This window comes from Lutjanus erythropterus, chromosome 23, assembly GCF_056507025.1.
Source record: "Lutjanus erythropterus isolate fLutEry1 chromosome 23, fLutEry1.hap2, whole genome shotgun sequence".
Classification (NCBI taxonomy): domain Eukaryota; kingdom Metazoa; phylum Chordata; class Actinopteri; order Lutjaniformes; family Lutjanidae; genus Lutjanus; species Lutjanus erythropterus.
Genome location: NC_139339.1, coordinates 11,798,874 through 11,825,428, shown reverse-complemented (window position 1 = coordinate 11,825,428; position 26,555 = coordinate 11,798,874). Strand labels below are relative to the sequence as shown.

The window sequence follows — 26,555 nt, the reverse complement described above, 5'->3', positions numbered from 1 at the left end:
TGCTTTCCTTAATGCTGAATCTCTGTTCTTCATCATTCTCCACATATTTTCACCGCAGCAGCATAAAGATAACTTTTCCTCTTGTATTTCCTCTGACCTTTGCCAGAATCTTTCCCTGACAGGGTTAATTCCACTTGTAAATGTGCTACAGCCATAATTCATATCAACAGAGGATAGTACATCATCCCAGCTGTGTTACCAAAGGATGCATTTAAGGTTTTTTTTAAGGTTCTTTCTTTGTTCCAATAATTGACACCGTCGATACTAATAAATATAATTTATACATAAAGATATTATCTTCAGATCATCTGATTATTAAACCAAAGTACAATACCATGCTGTAACACTTTAAATATTTAAAAGCACAGCTCATCCATCAAACAGACGCCCAAGTATTGAGAAATCTGTTCTTATTCTGTCACGGTGGCTTAATGTTGACTCTTATAATTACACCTTCATGGTATTTTGTTTATTATGATTTGCGTCTCTCAGCACACTCGTAGCTGCAGGGTGTGAACTTTGGCAGCAGGGCACCTGTCAAGGACCACCTGAGGTGTTTTGCTAAGCAGTTAAACATTTTATTATATCATTTTTAGGGATGGTTTCTGTTATCACTCGGCATTTTGTTATTTAAATTGTTCACTAAATTGTACCAGTTCAGTCCCACCTCCCTCTCAGCTCTCTGAAATCTCTTGTGTCTTTGTGTTTATGCTGCCAAAGTGCAATATTGACGCATAAACGTGCTATTTCACCCCTCAATTTGCTTTATTGCACTTGTCCTGCGTCCAAGGATAGCATTTCTTAACTGCACTGCAACACACGCGCTCAGACACACATACACACAAAGCACACCTGGGGAAACATTCCTCGAGGGAAGTCATCAATCAGTTTTATGGCTTTCTCTGGGAAAGTTTCCTCCTCTCCAATCAAGCGTCTTCCCTCTCTCCCTCCCTCCCCTCCTTCCACCCTCCTCCTCCTCCTCCTCGATTCTCTTTCTTATATTTCCATCTGTATCAGTTTTGGTTCACATCTGAGAACGATCCACTCCAGCCAATTAACTTCAACCATTTTTCCTATTCCACAGAGGGATAATTGGAGCAAACTGGAGAAGTGGGATCTTTGCCTGCACGGACGATACAAGATAAGACTTTTGCAACTGGCTTTCCTCTGCGTCCTCAATTTGCCCTGCCAGTGTCAATAAAACCTGAAGCTGGAGGATCTGCACAGTTTAAAAAAAATGTCTTTAACAAGCCATGAAATGTTTAATTGTGTATTAAAATTCTACTTTTCTTTTAAAGAGGGAAAAAGTGCCCTGAAAGTTGTAAAAAATTCCACTTGTCTCTAAAAGTAGATCAACCTGTTTCAGGAACTTTTTCCACCTCAAGTGTGTTGACATTTTCTGCAGAGCTTGTAACAACAAATACAGTAAAATGGTCTATTTTCAGATAAATTATGATACTCATCTTGCCAACAAGCGGCTGTAATGTGTTACCCAGAACAGGTTGTGTTACCGGTGCTGGAAGGAGCATTCAGATCCTTTACTTCAAGCCCCTGAACACCAATTTCTTCAAGTAGCCTCGTTTTATGGGCAAGACCACAAGACTTTCTGCCAAAGTCAGAACAGTTTTGGTTATTTCAGTCGAGAGATTTTTGTGGTTATGTTTCTGTCTGGGCTCTTCTCGCTGGTTTAACAAGGGTGGGGCTCTATGAGAACAAGCTGGAGTCATGTACCTCCATGCCCCAAATGATTCATAAATTACTTTTGAATCATAAATTGGTTATAATTGTGGTGCTGCTGTCTTCCCCTACTATAACTTTTATTGTTCATCAGTCAAATATTTAACAAAAAAAAGGGTGCTTATAATTTGAAATTACATTAAACATATTTATAGATATCTTGTAAAAACTACAGTAACAAGTACAGAAATATTACCAGGTCAAGTTTTATTCATGCAGCCCAACTTCACAGATCACAAGTTGCCTCAGGGGGATTTACAGTCTGCACAGTGTGCAACACCTCCTGTCCTGTACACCCTCCAACAAGTGAGGAAAAACTCCATAAAAAAAAAAAACTTTCACAGGGAAAGAAATGGAAGAAACCTCAGGGAGAGTCAGAGAGGACGGATCTCTTTCCAAAGACAGATGATATTAAAATGCACATGGGAAGTATCAATAAAATCAGCACTAATTTGGCAAAATAATTATGTGATAGTATTATTACTAATGTATCTTGCACTCTTGATTGTAAATATTCTAACTGCACCTTATTTTATTTTACTTACTTATTTTTTACTATTTATATTACATTATATTATATTTTATGACCATGACATTGTAGCTGGTACAAGAGATGTTGCCAAACGAAATTTCATTGTACCCCTTGCAATGACAATAAAGCTTCTTAACTTAACTCTTAACTTAACATAATGCTTTAATATGAAAGCAGTAGTTTAATATTGTATTTTGATGCAGTGGGGGTAATTTTATCTGGTCGGGTAGTTTGTGTGTATTTTATTTAAAAAGGGAAAATGCACATTAACATGAGCACTTGAATCCATCCATACAATGGTAGCTCAAATTTAATTTATTTTAATCTATTTAATTATAGTGCTTGAGTAAAAGTATTTCCCACTACTAAATTGAGTTTTTTTTCTGTACAGCCAACATTACGTGAAAATCATGCATTATTGAGTCATTTATGGACAAAAAGATCCATCAGAAAAAAATAACGGCGGGTTATGATGACAAGAGAAGACGAGGCATAAATATAAGATCATCCAAAACATTTAAAATCTAAAATCAACCAACCAACAAACAAACAAACAAACTATAACAGGTTATCAGTCAGTTTGATTGATTTTGATTGATGCATTTTGCAAAGTGAGCCACTTCTGTCAGAGGTGCCGCTGTGCGTCAAGCAGGATGTGACTCCTCTGAGGTGGGAGCACTATCTTGGCTCACATCAGTTACTATAAGAAGAGAGAGACGCACCTCCCAGCTGATCCCGTTAATTTATCTCCCTCCTCCTCCTCTTCCTCCTCCTCCTCCTCCTCCTCCTCCTGCAGCAGCAGCAGTACCCGGTGTGTTGCCCCCTCTCGGCAGGTCTGTCTCCTGCTGCGCTCCTCTGCAGACGCGCTGGAGCTGCTGGATGTCCGGACACTTGCTGCGCTTCTCTTTAATGATCAGGAGGGACCGCAGGAGCAGGAGAAGTAAGGAGAAGGACAGTCAGTGGGAGGCACATGGTGAGATTTATTTCTTCCTCTTTCACGATGTTTCCTGGCTTCACCCTGTGATCTTCGAGGTGTTTGTGAGGTTTTACTTCTGCTGAAGTCGCGCGTAAAGAGAGAGTGATCTTGTAACTGTGTCACAGACGGCAAAGAAAAGGCAGAAATTCAAGGAAATTTATTTACAAAATGTAGCTTAAAAATTGCATCAGATAAGTATTCATCACCGCATTAAGTTTTCTGGTCTAAGTTATCTAATAATTTCCCAAACAGTGTGTATTTTCTTCGACATCGCTGCTCAACTTACCCTTAGAAATGCAGCCACAAGGCGTGTATCAGAATTTGTTTTTTTATTATATCTATATTTTTAAAAGCATAAGTATTTGGTTATTTACGTTTAGGGTACTGTATTTGACTAATATTAGTGCGTAAACTTGTTAAACCACAGCTGGATGGGCTTTCTGCTTTATGTTTTATACATTTTCCCTACAACTCATGCATGAATCCAAACGATGACCATTTTACTTTAAAAAACTACTACATTTTTTTTATACCTCTCAACTCTCATACATACATTTCTTATATCTCTTTAATTTTAATAACTTTTTTTTAAACAAAAGGTTTCTGCATGTTGACGCTTGGACAATCGCACCTTTATTATAATATAATTGTAAGAAATTGTAGGCAATATAATAACCAGTCATCTGTTGTGGATTAAATGAAAATGAAAAAGTGAAATGTGAACATAACTCGTCAATAACACGATTTTTAAATATTTGGACTTAGAACAAAAACAAAGACAAATGTTATTAAGTCCAAACACATAGAAAACTAATTATCAACATTAAAAAAAGAAAGAAAGAAAATAAATCTGAATTAAGTTGTTTTGATCAAACCGTGATAACCCAACACTGTAAATATTATTGTTCCTCTCTGGGAGATAAAGCTAATTGACTGCAGCCAATCTCCGCCTAACAAGTGCAATTAGCCCTACAGAATGGAGGTAATTAGTCTCCGGGTTTCACTGTTAACTCTGTGCCAAAATAATCATCAGACTAAATATGATAAACATTTGTGTTTAATGAACCGAGGCGAGCGAGTCATTATTCTGAGGTTCATTAAACGCAACGCCCGCACAGTCTGCGTGTGACTGCGGGCTGTTTTCCTTTTAAGGTCCGTCTGTAGTTAATTAGTTTCCTTAAAATCCCTCTGCGGCGTTTCTATCCATGAGAAAATATACCGTATTTGCTTTAATAGACGTATAAGGCATATTGCTCCTTTATAGGGGTGTAAATTTCTCTGTCATGCAGGTTTACAGTCGGGGCCTTGTGGGTCAAAATTAATTAAAACAGGCTGTTCTTTATTTATCTTAATGATCTGATAACCGATTTAAAAATAAATTAAATTAAAGTAACAATAATTATGGGTTATTTTATATTGTTTCTATTTGATTTTTGTGTTTTTGTTTCACCACCTGCTCCTCTTAATTAACCCCTTGTACTCAGTGGTAGAATGTAACTACATACATTTACTTAAGAACAATACTTAAGTAAAGTCCAAGTACCTGTAATTTGTACTTAAGTATTTATATTTAATGCTACTTTACTGGGGAGACTAAGGATGGTATGAACAATTTTTGCCTGACCGTTAGTAGTTTGTGCTAAATCTCTCAAGCTTTAATACATGGTGCCTATATTTGTCTACCACAAGAAAAAATAAAGAGTTAATGTTAAATACTTAGAGTTACATTGTTACACCCTACCCCAAAACTGGGGATAGATGTAACAATAAGAGGTAATTTGCTGATTTAGGATCCACATTATCCAATTCATGACAACTTTATAGAGTAATAAATAATAAAGTCATGATTTGACCAAAAAACACTTGTGTGTGGACTGTATTCCTGAACGTGTCAGTGGTCAGCGGTCAGTGTTTTGGTTGTAAAATCTACAGTGTCGCTCACAGAGACATGACACTTCTCCTGAGAGATTAAAAAAAGACACATGAGTGTTTCATACCAATGATTTCACCACAGAACTTTTCTGATTGGTAAAACTGACAGTGTTAAAACTAACCTGGCGGTGTAACACTCCCTGGTCTCCCCTTCTTCAGTACAAAGTAGATCCACTTGTACCGAAGTATTTAGAAATATTGCATATTTTTGCTTTAGTTTCTTATTACTTCTCAAATTAGCCTGCAGTTTTTCATGAGCTTCCTGTCCAGTGAAAACCACAAAGCTACAAATTTTTTGTTATTTATTTATTTTCTGAGAAACTAAAGGATGAATTGTTCCTTTATGGGCTGAGAAAATTCTCCTGCTTCCTCTTAAGCTACATAGCCTATATAAAAACGCTCTTGCATCAGCTGGAAAATCCATCGTCACAAAGCTGAAAACAGGGCTGCTTTTCTGACACCGTGAAAAGTTGACTTTTTAGAGATACGTCCTTCTCAAAGGACAGCGACACCAGAAACATACGATGATCTTGTAGAATTTGATGAACTTTAAAAAGCTTAAACTACTTGTTCTAACTGTAAAAAGTTAGTATCAGGACTGCCTTAAAATTTTAACCTGACTGAAGACAAGATGAGGTTATTTTATAAATAAAAATACATTTTTTTCTAGTCAAATAAACTTGATATCAATTCAGTTGTAACTGACAGAAACATGTTCAATAAGGCTAAGATATTATGTTGAACCAAGAAGAGACATTACAGAAATTCCTTTTTGCTTTTCTCATTTTAAAAAGTAATTTCGTCATTTGGCACAAAATAACTTTCAGCTGCAGCTGCTTCTGTTGGTTCACAGTGTTTTCATTACTGTGAAAACAAACAACCATGACTTATAATAAACTGTATTAGACACACAGCAAATTTCCATCATATGTGTTTTCTTCAAACTATATATAAAAAAGAAAGTCTCAGGAGGGTTTTAACTCTCACACAATGCATGCTGGGAAGTCTGCTAATATGCTGATCATGTTTCTTTAGAAACTTAATGTAAAGAGTTGATTGAACTCAGTGCAGTATGTTCGTTCAACTCATCATTTCAAGTCAAAAGACTTTACATTAGTTCTGAGGATAAATAATAGAAATTTGGGTTTAATTCACTTGAATAAATAAACGTGTATATTTATGTTAAGTTAATGAGAAAAAATTAGTTCATGCCACCAATTTCCCGTATGATTCTTTTGTACTGTGCTGTACATCGAACTACCCAGCAGTATATAAAGTAGTTAAAAAAATGCAAAATCATAAACTTCAGCAGTAAAATGTAACATACACATTCATGCAGCATTAATATCATTCCAAAAAAACCCCACCAAATAATAGTAAAACACAGAAAAAGACCATTTTACTGCAGTGACTACTTTCACTTTTTTTTTCTATTTTCCTTTATTGAAATAGGACAGGTGATGATAGAAAATGGAGGAGAGAGTGAAGAGAAAACACGCAGCGAGGGGCCAAAATCAAACCCATGGTCGCTGCTGACGGCTCAGCCTCAGCACATGGGACGCCTGCTCTACTGAGGCGCCACAGTACTTTAACTTTTGGTACTTTACACTGTAAAATTAAACTATTTTGTTTAACTTGGAGTTAGTATCAGGGCTACTGTAAAATTTTAAGTTGACTGAATTTGAAAAGACACATTGAGGTAATGTAATGATTCAAAACAAATAAACTTTTATAGTGAAATAAAGTTTATATTAATTCAGTTGTACTTGAGTAAACATGTTCAATAAGCTGAAGAAATTAGGTTGAACCAACAACTCCTCAGTCACACTGAAGAAGGGTCAGGAGAGTTATAATTTAGAACAATGCATGCTGGGAAGTCTGTTAATATCCTGATCGTGATTCTTTACAAACTTAATTTAATGAGTTGGTTCATTCATTCAACTCATCGTTTCACATTTAAAGACTTCAAGTTAGAAAAACTTATGTTTATATGTTCTGAAGAGTTCTGAAAATACATACCAACATTTTAAGTTTAATTAACTTGTATTTACATTAAATTAGTGACATTAGATCAGCTGATTCTACTAAAATCATGTGCGATTTTTTTTTTTACCGTACTACATTTACTGAAGTAAAGTTCTGAATGCAGGATTTTAACTTGTAGTGAAGTATTTTCACAGTGTGGTATTAGTACTTTTATTTAATTAAATGATCTCGATTCGTCTTCCAACACTGCCTGTGTGAAACTGTGTGAATTTAATTAACACAATTACAACCAGAGGTCTTATAGTTTTATTTCCATCATGCCCGGGGTTGACTTTGGCGTGACTGCAACATGGAATCACAATGATTTCATCTCCATCTGTTTTTCAATATCAACATGTGAAGCCGGAGCTGCTGGCGAGCGTCCTGCCAACTTGTATGAGGCTGAAAAGAGGGGGGGAGAATTGACAGGAAACTCGCTTTCAAATATCAAGTGGGTAACATGTGTTTTTTTAATTCAAAAATGCTGAGCTCACGGGTCAATGCAGAGGCAGAGGCACCCTCCGTGTGTCTGTGGAGGTACAGTTGGCCCCTGGGGGCCCCCGCACATGCACCGGATTGGCAGTTTGTTGGAGGTGCAAACGTGAAGGACAGCGGCCTTTAGCTAAAGATACAAGCAGTGATAATCCATTTTGTGCTGTCTGTTGCTTCCAGCTCCGGGGCTGCCCCACTAAAATTAGATTATTACACCTAAAACAGAGCTCCTGGAATCTGCTCCGTGTGGAATAACACACACATGGGCTTCAACTGTGCAGGCAGGAATGCAGTTTGAGAAGACAGACCGCATACGTAGCCCTTCTCTTCTCACCCGAAGCCCATGCAGTGTTGTATTTCTGACCGGCTGAGGACAATTGCAAATTAACAAAGGTGTCAGTGTGGTAACATGCCCCAACAGGTGCCTTGGTGCAGCTTCAAACATGTCGGCCATAAGAGAGGGCTTATATAATTGATCATATTTATTTAAAGGCTCCGTGTCTTGGAGCAGAGCTGCAATGTAGAACCCTGGGAAATCTTCCCAGCGACTATCAGCCTGATACAAAACTGTCTCCCGTGTTTATTTGTGCAAAACCGCAGTTTAGTCTTTTGAAACTCATCACCGCCGAGTAGCAAAGCTATTTGAATTTAACATATTTGCCTCCGTCTCGCTGGCCGGAGCTGCTGCCCATGACGAGGAATGTTAAAATGTGTGAGACAGGCCAAATCCAGCTCATCTGCTCACCAGAACAGCTCCAGATAGACGCAGACTGACAAGACCACAGCTCTAAAGTGTGAACAGACCAGAGAGAGTTAACAGGTAGCAGGAGAGAATACCACACACACCAGATGTTTCTACGCCTTATCTTCATGAATTAAAGGTGGGATAGGCAGTTTATTTTTGGCGTAATTGAGCTAAAGTTCAATAATAACCTTTAATAATAATGTGATTCATGTGGTCTGAGAGTAAACTAAACTTCTGCTTCTCCTCTTGGCTGTTTTCACTCTTTAGAAAATCTGTCTTGTGACAGGAAACGCTGACCAATCACAAATCGGTAAAATAGGGATCTCAGGATTTCATGACCTGTGCCATTTCTGTAGAGCTCACAGGTTTTCTCCCAGTTTGGTTGATTCTGCCGTGCTGTAGTTGAATAAGGACAAGAGCAAGAGACTTACTGTTTTATCATTCAGTTTATTTAAATTGCTTGTGTCCATTAATTAATGTTTCATGTCACCAATGTGCCTCTAAAATTGTTTAACCAAAACTAAAACTGAAAAAAGATGCACACTTTTATTAATTATTAATGACTTATCAATTAATTGATTGTTAAAATGTTTAGGGAAATGCACGAAATTTGCAACCTCAGACTCAATAACCATCTTTCTCCAGAATCACTTACTGTACCTTTAAAGTTTCCTGTTTAATCATAATAAATTTGTTAAGTTTGTTGCAACAGAATAAATCTCAACAAATGTAAATTTGTGGGTCATCCGAAATCCCATGTTGCTCGTCCTTAAAGTAAAATATTTATCACTTTCTTATGTTCCTTGCCCTTTCCACTTTAAAGTCGCCTTCAAAAAGACAACAAAATGTACGTAGTGCACATGTAAATAAGATATAGAAATAAGATAAGATCATCCTTTATAATCCCACAGTGGTACAGCAGCAAAGTGGATGGCAAGAAGCATCAATAAAAAAAGCAATAAATAATAAGTAAGTAATTAAGTAAAGTATAAACAACAGAAAATAGAACAGAACAGTATAAACAACATAAACATGAAACAGACTCAATATTTACACCACTGCACAGAAGAGATATTGATGTTGCACAGTTTGAACTGATATTACCCCTGAGTGTAATATTGATGTTCTCACTTAGTTTACATTAATATTGCATTGAATTTGTCAGTTTTGTTGGGTGTGATTTTCTGGGAGCAGTAATGACTGTAAATAGACGTAACCCAAAAACAGCAATTAGCAGAGCAAAACAAATAGACCCAGAGTTAGGAGACCGCAGAACAGCATAGCTATGAACACATTCAAATAAAAGATATCTGATTCCTGATTTATTACCACATGGAGTCACGTTTCCCCCGATAACTTCACCACACTCTTAAATATACAGCGCTAGTCAGTATAATACTGAGTTTGAGGGAGTGAATACTTGCAAACAAGTGTTTTGTACAAAAAAATATGAAAACTTTCTTTGCAATGGTTCAAAACAAATAATTTTTTCTAGTCAAATAAACTTGATATTGATTTAGTTACACTTGAGATATTTAAGATTTTAGATTGAACCAACAACTCTTCAGTAATACTGATCAAACTTTAAGTTTTAACAACTTAACTTAACTAACAACTAAAATGCACAATTGCGTATTGTGAATATGCAAGTCTGCGCACCAATCCAATCCAAAATAATTTATTAACCCTGAAACAGGAACCCGCCACAGCAGCACCTTTCTTTTTTTAAAACGCACTGGTATTGGTTTGATACTCAGTACTGGCCGATACATAAAGTTCAGGTATCGGGAAAGGAAAAATGGTATCGGAAATTCTCTACATTTCTGTGTCTATCAGCGTCAAAGAAGCCACACTGAATCTACTTTAATTCAATGTTGAAAGAAAATAAAAAACATGAAAACCTCCAGTGTGGAGTGAATAGTTTTAATAGGAAATGCATATGCATAAATTGTTGTTACTTCAGCCTTTACCAAACCTCCAGTTCCCTCAGACCCATTTCAGCACGATGAAGAATAGAAGTAGAATTACATGAGGAAAAAATAAATGGAGACTGGGGAGCACGAACATGAGCGTTGGGTCTCCTCGCTCTCCTCTGTTCGACTATGCTGTAAACATGCCCCCAGGTTGTCAGCAAGTATTTTTCCAGCCCCTTGCCAGCCAAGCATAGCTGCTTCTAAAGATCACCCGCCGGAGATGTTGATCTCATCTTACCACTATTTGGCTGTATAAGCTTTTTGAAAGGCAGAGATTGCTGCCAAGTCATTTCAAAACCTTTTCACTGAAACGTAAAGTCCACAAAATTGAGGCATATTTTGTATTTTTTTGAAGAGTTTTGTCATTTAGACCTGAGAAAGAAAAGGGGGTCTTTTTTTTGAACATGTGCTTTTATAATAAGTCTTCTCATCGAACAGCACTTTACAGGCCACGCCGCTCATCTTCAACATGTTCTTCCGACACCCCGGCCGTGTGAATTTATGGAAAGCAGCGGAGAAAAACCGTTGAAACCATATCCGGTGGGTTACGGTGGCGGTGCCAGACAGATGATCTGGTTTCGGAAGAAGAGAGAGTCTGGATTTGGCCTGGAGGGGCGCATTAGAAACCTCAGGGGCCTCTCTCAGATGAGCATCCATTTATCAAAGTGGTTGTAATGGGCCCGTGTTTAATTAGTCATGTAATGTGACAAAGACAAGAGCAAGTGCATGTCACGGGAATGTTAAACAACCGCCCCTTTCTCTTCTGGCCTCGTGGGTTTCGCTCGTCCCAACCCTGAACCCCCCCACCCGCCTACGCTCGCTCGTCATTCCTCATCCAGAATGAATTCTTCCAGCACTTCTCTGAATCCTCCGATAACCCTGCTCTTAATCCCTTTAACACTGTCCTCTCCTCTGATACGGCCAGGACACTGACACCGTATGAAACCAGAGACCTAATTAATCATCCGATCAACTGTAAGTCCTGCTTTTTATCAGTGCGTTCAGGTTCCCGTGGGGCATGTCTCGACACGTCAGGAATGACCAACCGAGGCATTCTGGACCCCAGGAATGTGGCTTGGTGGCACCAGGGTCACAGTCGCGCCGCTCATCGCCGCACCGTTTGCTTGTCGCGTTTCCTGTAGCAACACCACAAAACATGGTCGCCTGATACGCCTGATCTTGGCTTTTGTCTCCGAACAGGTTTGGTCAATCCGCTTTCGAGCACGTCTCTGCTTTTGGAGGTCAGGAGCGGAGCAGTTTGTCCGAGGCAGCCGAGGGAGTGCCATGGCCTCCTCAGAGCTGTGTGGTCCCCGAGGGAAGCCTCATATTTCGGTCGTTGGCTAATTGAGCAGGATGACGAGGCCGGAGAGGCTCTCAGCCCCGTCCTCTCCTATGGGTTTGGTTTATGCAGCCCTGCTGACTTTGCTGTCAGTGTCAAACGCTTGTTAGGACATCATCAATCTCGCAGCAGTTAAGAATATTCCCAGAACAGAATGAAGGGGGCAGGTGATAGATGGGGCAGGGAGACAGAAGAGCAGAGGGAAAGTTCCTTGAAAATGTGGAAGGAAGATACCCATTGAGCTCCAACTGAGGTTTCAACATTGATTTCTCATTGAAAACTGGTTGAAATTCAGTCTGAAGATTTAAGAACTCTTTTCACTCTTTTTTCAACTGGCTCAATGCAGTTACAATGTCAACATGCCACAAAACACAAATGTGTTTAATCATTTTGATGTTTGTTTGATTGTTTGATTGTTTAATGTTTGGAGTTTCTGTTTGCTCCCAGGTAAGAATTGGCACATGGCAGCTATTTGGCCATTCACACCCCTCCCTCTTAGACGTCCTATGAAGACCAGCAAAGCAATTTTACAGAGAATTAGGTTTAGGCAACACAAATAATAGGTTAATTTTGACCAACAAAAGTTTTTGGTTAGGTGTAGGAAACAAAACTACAAGACAAGTACTTAGACAACAGAACTTCTTTGTCAAGTTTAGGCAACAAAAGTGCTTAGTTAGGTTTGGCCAACAAAACTATTTGCTTTGGTTTGGCAAACAAAACAACTTAGTTAGGTGTGGACGACAAAACTACTTGATTAGGATATGGTAACAAAACAACTTGGTTTGGTTTAAGCAAAAAAACACTTTGGGCAAAGGTTTGGGCAAAAATATTACTTGGCTAGGTTTGTCCAACAACACTTGGTTAGTTTAGGCAAGAAAACTGCTTGGTTGAGTTTAGGCAACAAAGATTCTTGGTTACATTTAGGCAAAAAAAAAAAAAAAAAAACACCTCGGGTGCAAATAGCATTGACTATGGACACCTTAGCACTTATTTCTGTTATGTTGTTCATAATGTAAAATAAAAATTGTGCTTGCTGTAGCATAATGCTCATGGAAGAGTGCTAAGGCGTACTGATTACTGCTTTGACGATTCTAGCGTATATGCACCAGAACGTAGTATAAAGAGCGACAAAGAAGATTGCAGAAACAGAGCAATGTAGTGGATGAGAGGTTTAAAGACTGGGCTTTCATCCAGGCAACTGGGGTTTGATTTCTGTGTGTGGCATTTTTTTTCTGGCTTTCAACTGAGAAATTTCTCAGTAAGGGTCCGAAGTGATGATAGGCTATTATTTGCACATTATAGACAAGGAAAAATGTCACTGTTGCAAATCCTGGCGAAATATGGTCTAAATGTGAAGACTCAATCAACATCTTCAAACAGCCAGTGAAAAACAATCATGAAAGTCTAGTCACTGATCGTTTTTTAAATGTCTTTTCAATGGAAAAACGCTCACTGCGTCATCCTCTTAAGACGGAAAGACTGAAAATGTGTCAAACCCTCTTAGCAAGAAATGACTAAAAGAAGTGCTTGTTGAGGATGTGCTTCTGGGTAAAAACAATAAATCACTTGTTCCAGAGAAAGTGCATGCATTGTTGTCCGCATGCCAAAATTAACGCTCTCGGGTATCAAATCTTGACAGAGGAATAAATTACACTCATCACCAGTTGTAACAGACGGGAAGGGATTTGTTCGCACTGCAGACGTATACAAGTCTGTGTTTGTCTTTACCGCGGAAGTATCCATGTAGGGGCTCAAGGCGAACACACATTTCGATCTATAAATCATTTCCTTCCATCCTCAAGACTAATCTCCAAGCTCCTCTCTTTCCCTCCCCGCATTTTCTTTTTTCTCATACCCTCTTTGCTGCTCAATAACACTTCACGCCGCTCCTGCCCAGGCACGTCGCTCGGCTGCAGCACTGACCGACGGTAAAGTGATTTGAAAAGGAGAGCCATAAACGTGATGGATGTGGTCCAGCTCGGGGTTTAGCCCCAGCTGTCGGGCATGTTTTTTGTCATTTCAGACAGACCCGCTGGGTGCGCGCCCTTCTTCACCCGCATTCATCCACTCTTCTCTGGGTTGAAAGGAGTTTTAAGAAGGATATGTTCTTAAGGGCTGTCAAGGTCACAGGTTCAAACCAGTGGCCGACACTACTGTGAAGATCGGAGATTACATTTTTACGGGATGAGATCTTTACTGGCATCTACCGAAAGCCAATAAGGTGCGGTTGAAGTGATGCAGTGAGCTGGTATCGTGTGTTTTCAATAAAGGCACAGGTGGTCTATCTTAGATTTTCTGCTTTGGCTTCAAATGCAAGTCATATAAATCAATCAGTTTGTGTTTTTTTTGTTTTATGATCTAACTCCCATGGTTTTCTCTTAAAAATCATCCTTTTTTTCCCTCCACAGGCTGGATGACATGATGTTCCTACCCTTTTCCCCTCCCCCCTCCACCTCTCTCTTCCCTGTTTTCCTTCTACTCCTCCTTTTCCTTCCTCAATCCCTTGTCTCTTCTTCCCTTTCCCACACCCCATTAAGCTGGACTTCACCTCATGACCCCTGCTACTACCTAGACGGCCGCCCGAGACACTGCCTGTCGGAGTTCATCAACGCTGCCTATGGCATTCCCGTCAATGCTAGCCACTCGCTACAAGGGCCTGACTATGACAGCAACGTCACCACCTTGACGGACCTCCACAACCCACACAACCTCACCTGCTGGATGGCCCACAGAGGTTCGGACACTGGAGATTGGGTCCTCACGCTACCTCTGGGCCGCCGCTTTGAGATCACCTATATAAGTTTGCAGTTCTGCCAGCAGGGGGAGCCGTCGGATCCCATCTCCATTTCCATCCAGAAGTCGATGGACTTTGGGCGCACCTGGAGGCCGATGCAGCACTACTCTAACGACTGCCTTGGGAACTTCGGGGTGCCCTCGCAGACAGTCGCCCAGACGAGACAACAAGAGACGGAGCCCCTCTGCTCTGACCCTCGTCCACTGCAGAAGCAGAGGGGCGGTATGGTACTGGCCTTCTCCACCCTGGACGGACGGCCGTCCTCACCTGATTTTGACCACAGCCACACCCTCCAAGACTGGGTGACCGCCACGGATATCCGTGTGGTCTTCCACCAGGTGTCCAAAGACGCGAAGGTGGGCAGCGTGGATAAGAAGGAAGAAGCACGATGGAGTGATGGTGCAGAAGACGACAGAGGCCTTCTGAGGTGGAGATCAGGCTACAAGCTGAACACAGATAATACACTGGCATTTTTTGACAGGGAGACAAAAAACCCTGAGTTAAGAGGGAGGAGCAAAGTGGACAAACATGGAAGGAAGGGTCATTACAAAGGGTCAGGTCAAGACGAAGATGGACACAATGTGACCAGCAAGGAAGGTAGTGATAGCTTTAACACGGACTTGCTCGCCTCCTCAAAGAAAGGCGGGAAAGGTAGAGGGCGTGGCCGCAAGAAGGAGAACAATCAGTGGCTGCCGTGCCCAGATGGCAGTTGTAATTGGACAGTTGAGGGGCGGAGCAGGAGCAACAGGGGCCGTGAACTTAGGAAGAGGAGGAACAATAATCAACTCCACGGCAGACAAAGCTCCAGGGGTCTGCAGGTGACCCCACCCGCTGCCTTTATGTCTGCAGTCCAACCTCTCCTCGCCCTCTCGGACCTGCAAGTTGGTGGCAGGTGTAAATGCAATGGACATGCTTCCAAGTGTCGCCGCGACGACGCAGGCCGGGCAGTGTGCGTGTGTGAGCATCACACAGCAGGGCCGGACTGTGATGTGTGCGAGGATTTCTACTGCGACAGACCGTGGCATCGAGCCACACCCACACACCCAAACCCCTGTGTCGGTGAGTCCTTCACTCTGTCACTGAATTAAAAACATGAACATAAACATTTTATTTATTTTTCCTTGCATTTTTTCTGCTTCCCGAACACTCATAAAAGGCAAAAATATTAATCCAAAGAAGAGAAAAATTATCCTGACTGACAACCTCCAAGTCAAGTTCCAAGTCCTAAACAAGTCATAATGTTAGTGAGTTTCCAGCTTCATTGATTTGCTAAGCCTTAGCTCACTATGTTAATATTAGCCTTGATTTACCGTTGTTTGTGCAACTTCAAATGTTCACCAAAGTTGGAGGTTGTTGTGTCTCCTCCAGCTGGAATTTTAAATCAGCATATATATATTCAGTTTTTGTTGACCATCCTGTAGGTTTTTACTAAAACAAAATTATTTTAGGTATAGTTTTGTCCAACTGGTATTCAGTAATAAATAGTTCTTTATGTTATCTTCTGCAACCTGATTGGATGCTGTCGGATTGGTTCATACAAGGTGGATCTGGGAAATTACATGTTGAATGAATAGCATTAACGCTTGTTGATACAGGAAACAAATTATGTGTGGGATTTTTTAAATAAAATACTTTCTAAACTTTGGTCTTGGAAAATGCAAGCCAAGTTGCACTTTTTTTTGCTTTGTTTTTAATTTTGTCTTTTGTCTAGTCATCAAATTTGTGACTTGAGTTCATATTTCTGCTTTAAATTCTCTCTAAGTGGATTTAGCAAAGCTGGGTAACAGAGACATGGATTAAGAACACATTCACCCTCAACTTCATCCAGAATCAGGATCAGCTTTGGCCAAGTATGTGTACACATACAAGGAATTAAATCCAGATTTTCATTGCTCTCAAAATAGTTACAAGGAAATGGACAGACAGTTGAGAAAAAGGTCAACGAAACTGAACAAATAAAAGCAAAGAGTAGACAGGATTGTACATAGTTAAGTGAAAAGTATATAGATAGATTTAAATAGATGTATATATAAGTATATATGACCAACAGGATAAGAGAAAACTCTACATACACATGAATTGTTCTGTAAATTGTAAATAATACAAATAGTGCAAAGGAAATAAATATTGAATGGACATAGAGGGAGTGGATGATTATGTACAGTATATATGGGGTGGATGATGGATGGATTTCCCATAATGCAACTGGATGGTGTCTTTCGATAGACCGTCCCTGAGTGGTAAACACCCCTATCTGTCCACACTGACATGTTGTAACACAGGCGTTCTGTAATACATTTGTAGTCTCCAAGTCCAGGTCAAGGTGACATCATCAGGGTTACTTTCTCAGACTTTGAGAGCTCCTCCAGACACACAGGAGAAATTATTCACCAGTTTTCTCAGGCAGGAGTACTATTCCCCAGGACAATTAAACTGAACTTTGTGTGTATGTACCATTAAATTGAAATCTGTTGCTGCTGAGCCAGTATAAGCCAACCCATATGGAAAAGATATAGATAAATTTTACTAGTTGTTTGTATGTTTTATCTGAGACTTGCAAGTAATATAACCAAACCAGATACATGATCCTTAGTAAATTTGCGTAATAAGAAACTGAGATAATTTGGGACATTATTACACACTATATATGACAGTCATATCATATGTGAAATATTAAACTAATGAGTTGGACAACCATTTGTGAAACTCAGATCTTGCAAGACATGTAAAATGACACAAGTCATACAAATAAAAAAAAACATTAAACAAAACAAACAAAAACTTATAATGGTATATATGCCTTTATAACTGAGACATATTTGAATAGTTAATTAAAAACTACAGACACAGAGTGCCTGGTAAGTGGTAGTTTTCAGTTTCTTTTCCATATGGGAAGTTAAATTTTTTTTTCAGCTTTGGCATGAACACTTTTTAAAATGAGCACCATGTCACCAATTGTAACTTAAGCTGACATTTTGCTTGACTTGTTATTTAATTAATGAATGTGTGTATGCAGCGATAATATGGAGAAGCTATTTTAAATGTGTAACCGATGGTGTCTGCATTGCATTAGTCAATAGTGAAGATGCCGTGACACTGGGCCCCCCCTTTATATCATTCTCCTGTGGCAGAGGAGCTGGAGTGGACGATATTATTTACATGTTGTTTACATCTGTGTCCGTCAGAATAAACAGAGACCAGGCTGCCCTGTTTGCTTTGGGGTTCAGGGCTTCAATCATGAACCGCAACGTCCCTGGTTCGAGTCTGACCAGAGGGAAGTTGCATGTCAAATCCTCATCTCTCTTTCTCTTCATTTCCTCCTGTCATCTTTCTGCTGCAGACTCTCTAATAAATCCTGCATACGTATTCCTCCCTTGTTTCCCAACCCTTGAACCTCAAAAGGACCCAATCCAAGACACTGAATGTGAGATCTTGTGATGATCATTTTCATCACTGATATATATTTTTTCTCTCCTTTGTTCAGCCTGTGAGTGTAACGGCCACTCAAACAAGTGCCGCTTCAGCATGGAGGTGTTTCAGCAGTCGGGCCGACGTAGCGGAGGTGTGTGTCAGAAGTGCCGCCACCACACGGCTGGACGCCACTGCCAATACTGCCAGAACGGATATACCCGCGACCACAGCAAGCCGATGAACCACCGCAAGGCCTGCCAACGTCAGTCACTACATGTGTGTGTGTTTACTGTGTGCAAGTTAAGGACAGGGGTAAAGTTCTCATGAAAGAGCTAGCGGAGTGCTTCTTGCTGATGTGTTTCCTGTAAAACAGGAAGTTACGGGGGGACTTGTCATGAGCATTGATTGGTATTTACAGTAGCCAATAGAAGTATGCATTGTGTCCAGTTTGCAGCTAAAGCAGTCCATGGATGTAGGAAGGAGATAGAGAGACAATGTCATGCCCCCTCCGATGGATGGGGCCTTACATCGGAAATATATATATATATATGTATATATATATATATATATATATATATATATATATATATATATATATATATATATATATATATATATATTGGAGTCAAGGTGCGAGATAGATTATTCTTTGATTCTGTTTGAATTATACCATAAATCACACGTGATGTCCACAAGGTCAAGAAAGTTGCAGTTTGCCAAAGTGTCAGACTGTGAAGTTGTATAATTGGAAAGACAACACACCCACAAGTCACATACATGATGTCATGACTTTCTCCCTCCAAAAGCTAACGTTACCCGCTGAAGCTACGATATATATTCGCACAAACTTGCTCGTTCTTTCTCTTCCTGGCTGACAAAAGGACCAAGAGTCGCTGGATAAAACACATCAGGTAAGACAGCGTCGCAGGGAACAGCGACGTTGGTGTTGATGATGTACAGTATATTGTGTGAGAGAAGAGGTGTAGTTCACTGAGCGGTTTCCCACAAAACTAAACTACGACAACCTGCAACTTTCTTGTCTTGTTATGTTTTAAATGGACAAACATCATCTGTGTAATTTGTGGCCCATAAAACAGGATCAAAAATGTATTTGTCTCTTGCTATTGTTCATATTTTTTCCCAAAGAAAAAGTTTGCCAGTCCAAGACTTGTCCCAGACCAAGAGTGAACACGGTCAGACCAGGACCAAAACAGCCTCCAGCAGACCAGCAGTGTTTGGCTCCCGGCATCCCACAACTAACCAAGCTAACAGCAGTTAGCAGTTAGTTACTTGAGCAACAAGAAAAGCTATCTTTCCCCCAGAAAACTCTGCAAATGACCTCAGTACTGTATTCCCTGGCAGTCTGTAAAGTTGTGTTCATCCCTGTCCAGCCATGTTGGCTAGGAAGCTGCAGACCTTGGTTCTGTTGCTGGCTAATGACAGGTAACATGGTTAGCTACTTTGGCAACAAGTTAGCTAAAACTATCTGTCCAGCTGTGTTATTATATGATTGAGGGCTGAAGGTGAGCGGCCAGGCATCAGAGGGGACACCAGAAAGTCCTGGAAGCTCGCCTACGCAAACATTTTTTAACTTTATGTGATAAAAACATTTATTTTTGATTTATGGGAATGTTAATGGGAAAAATTAGTGTGTTTGTTTGTGCATATGACTGTGTGAATGGTGTGTTTCTGGAAGATGAAAAGCAAATCGTAGTGTGAGCGACAGTGTTAATGTTCGACGGTCTGAATGCATGTCTCTGTGTGTGTGTTTACATGCTTACTCTGTCTCTGTCCGAGTGTTTATGGGGTGGTTACATTGTGAGAGTGGACAGCTATTCCTGTTAGCGATACGCGCACAAAAACACACACAAACCCCGCTGAGCTGCCACCTGTATCCCCCATCGTTACCACCGGTTGGCATCTGCTGCGACCCCTGACCTTTGACTGGTCACATGTCCTAAGTGACTGTGACACTGTGGCATGCTCATGTGGAAGCTCAACCACGTGCCTAATATATCCAAAGTTAATGTGCTCTCTTTGAGCTTGACACGGAGATGAAAAATACAAGCTATGATTAAACGTGCCTACATTTTATCATTTTTTATGCATGAAATAAAAGCAAACTGCAAATTCATATCTTCCACCACACAGTCTCACATCTCAGTTTTAATTTATTGATGTTATATTTCACCGAGTTACCCTTCAGAGGCCAATTACTCATTTTCTCCAGTCAGGTTGTTTGGACTTGTTGTAAGGATTTGTCTAAACACTACTGGAGTGTGAACAGAGCAGCTGAAGTGTGGCTTCCTCTCTCTATCTGTCTTCTCTCATTGGGTCTTATCCTGTGATAGTAGTGGTAAATAAAAAGCTTTGCAATGTAAACCATGGCAAATCCAATCAGTAATCATTATACAGTATCACAACTGTCAACATTAATGTTAGAAAAACTGAAAAGAAACCAGGGATAGCAATAAAATATGCTCAGGACCTTTCTGTTCTATCCCTGACAACCCCAGTTTTGATATGCTGCAAATATATTAGCGCTGTCAGTAAACCAAACCAAATAACCTCCACTGCCGATGTGACATTCAGTTGACAGCTCTATGGAGGAATTTGTCTTTGTTTGCCCAACAAGACAGCTACAAAATAGCTTTTATGGTGTTCGTAGAGGTCTTTTGTCTTTGCACAAGGACACTCTCAGGATGGATGCTGTCAAGCAGGATTAAACCTTCACCCTGCCACTGATGGATGGTCTTCTTAATCCTGTCTATTGTCAGTCACAGACGCATGTTTTTGCCTGATATATCTTCAGCTTGCTTCCTTGTTGTCACAACTCAGTGCAGTCTTCTCTTCACAGCCAAGGCAACACAACAAAATACACTTGCTTGTTTCCATCGCTGCTGCATATTCATGCAATCAGTCTTCATGACTGGCTGCTGAGAACCATCACTGGGTATCTGAACCAACCACAAGACTTTAAAGCTGCACTACTCAGTCATTTCACATATTGCTACCATAAAAATATTATGTGTAATGTGAAAGGGGTCACTCACGATGAACCCACAGAGAATTATCACCCAACTCTGTGGCTCCCCTCGGCTCTACAGAGCATCTCAGTGTCTTTCAGCTCATTGTTTTGGTTTTACACCCTGCGTCTAGGGCTGTCATGCTGATGGAATTTTCCCTGTGATTATTTAAGTTGGCTCAACAGTGTGGTATGCAGTATTAGTGCCATTCTTTTGTTTGTTTTTGCAAGTTACTTCATTTATGATAAATGAAGTAATTTGGATCTCACGTCACTGGCAACTTTACGGTCTGAGCAAGCTAGCTGCTGGATGCTGGTCATTGTCATTGTCAATTCTCTTAGCCTCTCATTCTCTGTTTCAGCGTGCCAGTGCCACCCTTTGGGAGCAGTGGGTCGCTGGTGTAACCAGACATCAGGACAGTGTCTGTGTCGAGAAGGCGTGACCGGCCTCAGGTGTAACCGCTGCGCCCCGGGATACAAACAGGGCAAGTCACCTCTGCGGCCCTGCATACGTAAGTCAACGATAAGTATTAATACTAATTTAGAATCAGAAAAACTGTAATTTACCTTTACTCTAAAGGCTCCCAGTAACAGTAGCTGAGCATTTGGTCATTAACTATGTTAATATTAACCTCGACTTACCGCTCTTTGAGCAGCTTCAGATGTTGGATGAAGATGGAAGTAAGTGTTTCTCCAACGGTAATAATCAGCCCACACATTTTGCATACCTCAATTTGTTTTTTGAAGATAACCACATAGTTTTTGTACACAAATAAAATTACTTTTGGTATCATTTGAGAAAGGTTCCTCATGGTTCCCTCCTTCTGCTTGACTGGATGCTGTCAGACTGTCAGATTATTATACTGAAAAAACTGTTAAGTCCATTGTTCTCCCTTAACTTTATCCAAGTAGGTTTGAGTTGCCTAAACTTGACAGAAGCTTTATCATGAAGGGGGCATGCACCCATCATCATCAGCTGATCAGATCAGAAAGTATGGGTTGTTAAGTTCTCTCAGCATTTGATGCATGCCACCCAGTTAAAATAAATCACAGACTCAATAGTTTGTTGTCAGTCATGACAAAGTGACCTCTTTGATTATTTCTCCTTCAACTTGATTTGCTTGTGACCTAAATGGATTAAACCTCCTATCAAGCTCTCTAAGCCTTTATCACGTACTTGCTCAATATAAAAGGGGCCGCTGCCGTCCACACTAATTTGGCCCAATCTCCCAGCGTGTCCCCTTTTCATCATCCCTAGAGACGGTTTCCATAGCAGCGTTAACATGAGCTGACCACTACAGGGAAACCTCATCTCCAGCTGATCAGCGTCAGATCAAGTGGATTGTTGCTACTCATATCTCTGCGACCAGCCAGCCGCGAACCTCAGCCATGAGCGCTAATCCACGTGTACTTCCACGGCTAATCGCAAGAGTGCCGACAACTACACAGGCACTGACGCTGTGTAAGCCCCAATCAGGTGACATAGGGAGCCAGCGGCGGCGAGCTTCACACCTGTCGCGCAGCTCAAAACGAACGCCCCCCATCACAGGGTCCAGACTCATAACTCTCCCAGTGAAAGGAGTGAGTGAAAGAAAACCTTGTTTGTTTTTACTGCCAGACCATCTCAGGCTATGTATAGCATCTCTTACCCCCACCAGCACCCCTAACACCTCTTCTCATCAGACAGACCAAAAGGCAGGCAGCAGCCGGGCTAAACTTAAAATTAAGTTCCACTGAAACTTTTTATCTACCTGAGCAACACAGGAAGTTCACTAAATTAATTATGTGTTTCTGCTGTCTTCCACTACAAAGTTGGGTTACTTTGGTAACTTTGGGTTACTTGGTAAGGTTTAGGAAAAGATTGTGTTACGACCCCCAAGTTGGGCTAGGGGATGAGGGGTGCAACATTAAATAAATTTACCCAGGGGAAAAAGGAAGGAAGGAAAACTGAGACAAAGTGATGTAAACAAAGGTTCTTTTATTAGTTAACTAATTAAATTAACAAAAGGGTTAACTTAATCTACTAAATCAAATAACAAATACATACAAGACAACAAGTGTCCATGCTAGCTAGGATGGCTGACAGACACATGGACAAAGACAAAGACAAAGACAACAAAATGCAGACCTCCATCTGCCAAATGGCCCTCTGGCCCTAACATGTGGACTACTGTCCACCAACTGGCTGCACTCTCCAGGCTTTTAAGCACCAGGTCCTGATTGCAGAGCAGCTGCACCTGATGCCAATCACTGCAATCTGCAAGGGGGGAGGGGCAGAACCTGGGCACAGGAGAGCACAGCACCACACAGACACTGTGGCACGTAACAATTGGTTTGGGTTAAAATAAGTATGTCACTTTATGTATGTGATGTAAGTTAAATACATTACATCTGTTAACTTACGGACTTATACTGAAACAAGTCTATGTTGACTTTTGATTTCACACGGGACAAAAACATTGGTCTCAGGGTAAAAGCCATACGTTTCTTTGTGCCCTCCACCCTTTTCTCTTTTCTCTCTCTTTATATTAGTTATGTCACCTTACTTTTTTATGCATGTATATGAGACATTCCTTCCCATGAACTTCTCACGGGCAGGAATGGCTTATCGCTTGCACACAAATGTGAACTTTTGGAGTTTGCTATTTTGAAAGTATAATGTTTAATGTATATAATGTACGTAGATTGATGAAACTTCCCAGCTCTGCCCTCGTTTGCCTTATATTGACTTCTTATACTGAATATGTTGCTGTCAATTTTTCTATTTATGCTTCGTGCTGTGTTTATTGTTATGCACCAACATACCACAGCAAATTCCTTGTAAAATCCTACTAGGCAATAAACCTGATGCAGATTTTGATATGCACATACTTTAAACACAGAGCACCTTCCTGTGTTTTAAAAGTGGGGGACAGTCAGCTGTGTGGGGGTGTAGGGTGTCACTGGCCCAGTTGTGTCAGAGAGGACAGGACATCGGACGAGGGGGACGGAGTGTGAACTTGGTAAAATATGGCAGCACTGTCACACGCACACACTTTTACAAGAGGCCTGGATAATGTATGTACCGATCCATCTGCAAGTTCACGGACGCACAGTCAAAGTTTATTAGACTCTGTTTAATGTTTGAGACAAAACCATACAAGAAGCGATGGTCTGACCTTATTAAATTACCGAAAGTAAAGTTTGTGTCCGTGTGTGTGTTCAAGTGAGCGTCAGAGAGTGTGTTTCTAACCCATAAAAAGGACCACACACACACGTTTTTGACACTTGCTTATCTTCTGTGCAGACATGCCCCCACGCACCGGGAGCTGTTCAAGCATAGCATACATAACACACACACACACACACACACGAAACACACACACACACACACAGTCTGCAACAACCTGACAGCTCATGGAGGTAGACATGAAGCTTCTCTGTGCATCTGTTCCTGTCACCTGTTTGAAACTGTTTATTTTATGTTTGCAGGAATTCAAGAGGTCGCACCGACACCAGTGTACCAACCTCAATACAGCATTGGTGAGTAAATTTATGGGCAGAAGTTACACTTGTCAATCAGGGCGGGGCGTTATATCAATATTATATTGATATCATGATACAACATGGCATAAAGTTTTGTCTTTTCCTGGTTTTAAAGGCTGCATTACAGCAAAGTGAAGTAAATTCTCATTGCAACAATATTGTATGGATGGCAATTTGTGTTTTTACAAAATATTAACACAATATTGATATATATTTAAAGAGGTATTTGGTATTTGCTTTTGTCCATATCACCCAGCTCCTTGAGCTTTTGGCATATCATCAGGTTTTAGATTTGGGTGTCTTTCTTTTAGCTTTTTGGGTTCATCCACTGACAGGCTTTTATTTTCTTTTGATCTTTTCGTAAATCACTTTATAGTTATAAGTTTTAAAGGTGCCAAAATAACGTACACACTCAGGAATGTGTGTGACCCAAAATTGTAAATACTCAGAACGGTTTTCACTTAACTGAAATAATGTCTTTGCCATTATAGAATATTTTATTCACTAAAACTAATATTTTTAACGATGTTGATTTCACCTCATGTTCAGCACACCAGTTTCCCTGAGTTGAAACTGTGTTGGGAGCTCCTGCACCAACTCTTCATCATGTATTTAACATGTGTAGTAGCTGACCACCCCCTCCTAGTGGCAGCTTCAGGAATGTCCCACCTGCTGTAGTCAGGATCATCTGTTAGTCACAGGATACTGTGATGACAAATAGAAGCAGCCATATTGTAATTAGGGGAAAAGACATGTGCTGATATGCTTGCTATGAAATGATACCCTCTCATTTGATGCATTCTCCCTCCGTCTCGCCCTCCCTCTCCGTGTCTCTCTCTGTTATAGCTGAGGAGTGTGTTTCATACTGCCAGCCTTCTCAGGTTAAAGTCAGGATGAACTTGGAGACGTATTGTCTCAAGGACTACGGTTGGTGTTGTGTTTTTTTTTATTTATTATCTTGTCAAAAAAAATTTTTTTTTTAAATGTTAAAACTTACTCTTTTTTTCCTGTTTTTGTAAATTTCTGATTGCTTCTACCCAAATCCATAATAAAACTGAATTTTATATTATATATATATGTATGATATGAAATTAAAGACCAAAGTTTAGCCATATAAATTGACAATATGAAAATCTGTCTCTGTCTCCCTCAGTGCTGAAGGTCCAGGTGAGAGGGATGGAGCGTTCAGGTCCCTGGTGGCAGTTCTCCATCTCTGTCCAAACAGTCTTCCGCACGGGGTCCGCCTCCCGTGTTCGCAGGGGCCCCCACTCTCTCTGGGTCCCGGACCGCGACCTGAGCTGCGGCTGCCCGGCCCTCCATGTGGGTCGGACCTACCTCCTGATCGGTGCGGAGGAGGGGGAGCGGGGCTGGGGCCCCGAGGAGAGCCGCCTGGTGGCGGACCGATCCACTCTGGCCCTCCAGTGGCGGGAACACTGGAGCCCCAAACTGAGGGGCTTCCGGGGGCAGGACAAGAGGGGCCGCTGCCCGGCGAAATCCCCCGACGACCACCAGCACCACCGTCACAGGGAGCAGACAAAGCCCCAGTCTGGGTACATCCCGCCTCACCTACTGACTGAGAAAACCTCAGAGGCCCCGCACACACACCCTCACACAGACGGCGAGGTTAAATCTACAGAGACGACCCCTTCACCAACTACACCCGCCCTGGTGTGCTCTACTCTAGGTCCTGGATGAAAAATAGAAACCACAAGGACATGTGAAAATAATATTTTTTATCCTCCGCCTCTTCGGACATTTTGCCAAAAGAGATGAACTTCAAGGAGAGGACAGTGCTCTTTTTTACAGTTTTTCCTGAATGCCTCAGGAGAAACAGGTGTGACTTTGCTTCCCTCAGCCTGGACAAACTCCACAACACACAAACACACCCTCACCCTCATCCAGTTAAGTCAATGTGATGAAAAAAAAATAGATCCTGTAAATCACTAAGTCATTACTTTGAGAAAGTTTCTCATTATAATGACTGACAGGATCTATTTTTTTAATCACATTGACAGAAATGGGCTTCCACAGACCTGTTACGTGATGCTA

At 40.8% G+C, this 26,555-nt stretch overlaps 2 protein-coding genes across 2 annotated transcripts in view; both read left to right on the top strand.

Moving 5' to 3' along the window:
• LOC146305686 (zona pellucida sperm-binding protein 3-like) overlaps positions 1-3,213 on the top strand; it is a 9,970-nt gene extending 6,757 nt beyond the window's left edge. Inside the window, exon 8 of the mRNA XM_084713126.1 lies at positions 3,131-3,213. Coding sequence (XP_084569252.1) covers positions 3,131-3,213 — 83 coding nt within the window. The remainder of the gene's footprint in view (positions 1-3,130) is intronic.
• ntn5 (netrin 5) lies at positions 3,069-26,555 on the top strand. Its single transcript, XM_084712179.1, has 7 exons — positions 3,069-3,242; positions 14,160-15,604; positions 18,030-18,218; positions 21,344-21,493; positions 24,453-24,503; positions 25,353-25,433; positions 25,660-26,555. The coding sequence occupies exons 2-7, from the start codon at positions 14,170-14,172 to the stop codon at positions 26,199-26,201; spliced, it is 2,448 nt and encodes an 815-aa protein (XP_084568305.1). The 5' UTR covers positions 3,069-3,242; positions 14,160-14,169; the 3' UTR covers positions 26,202-26,555.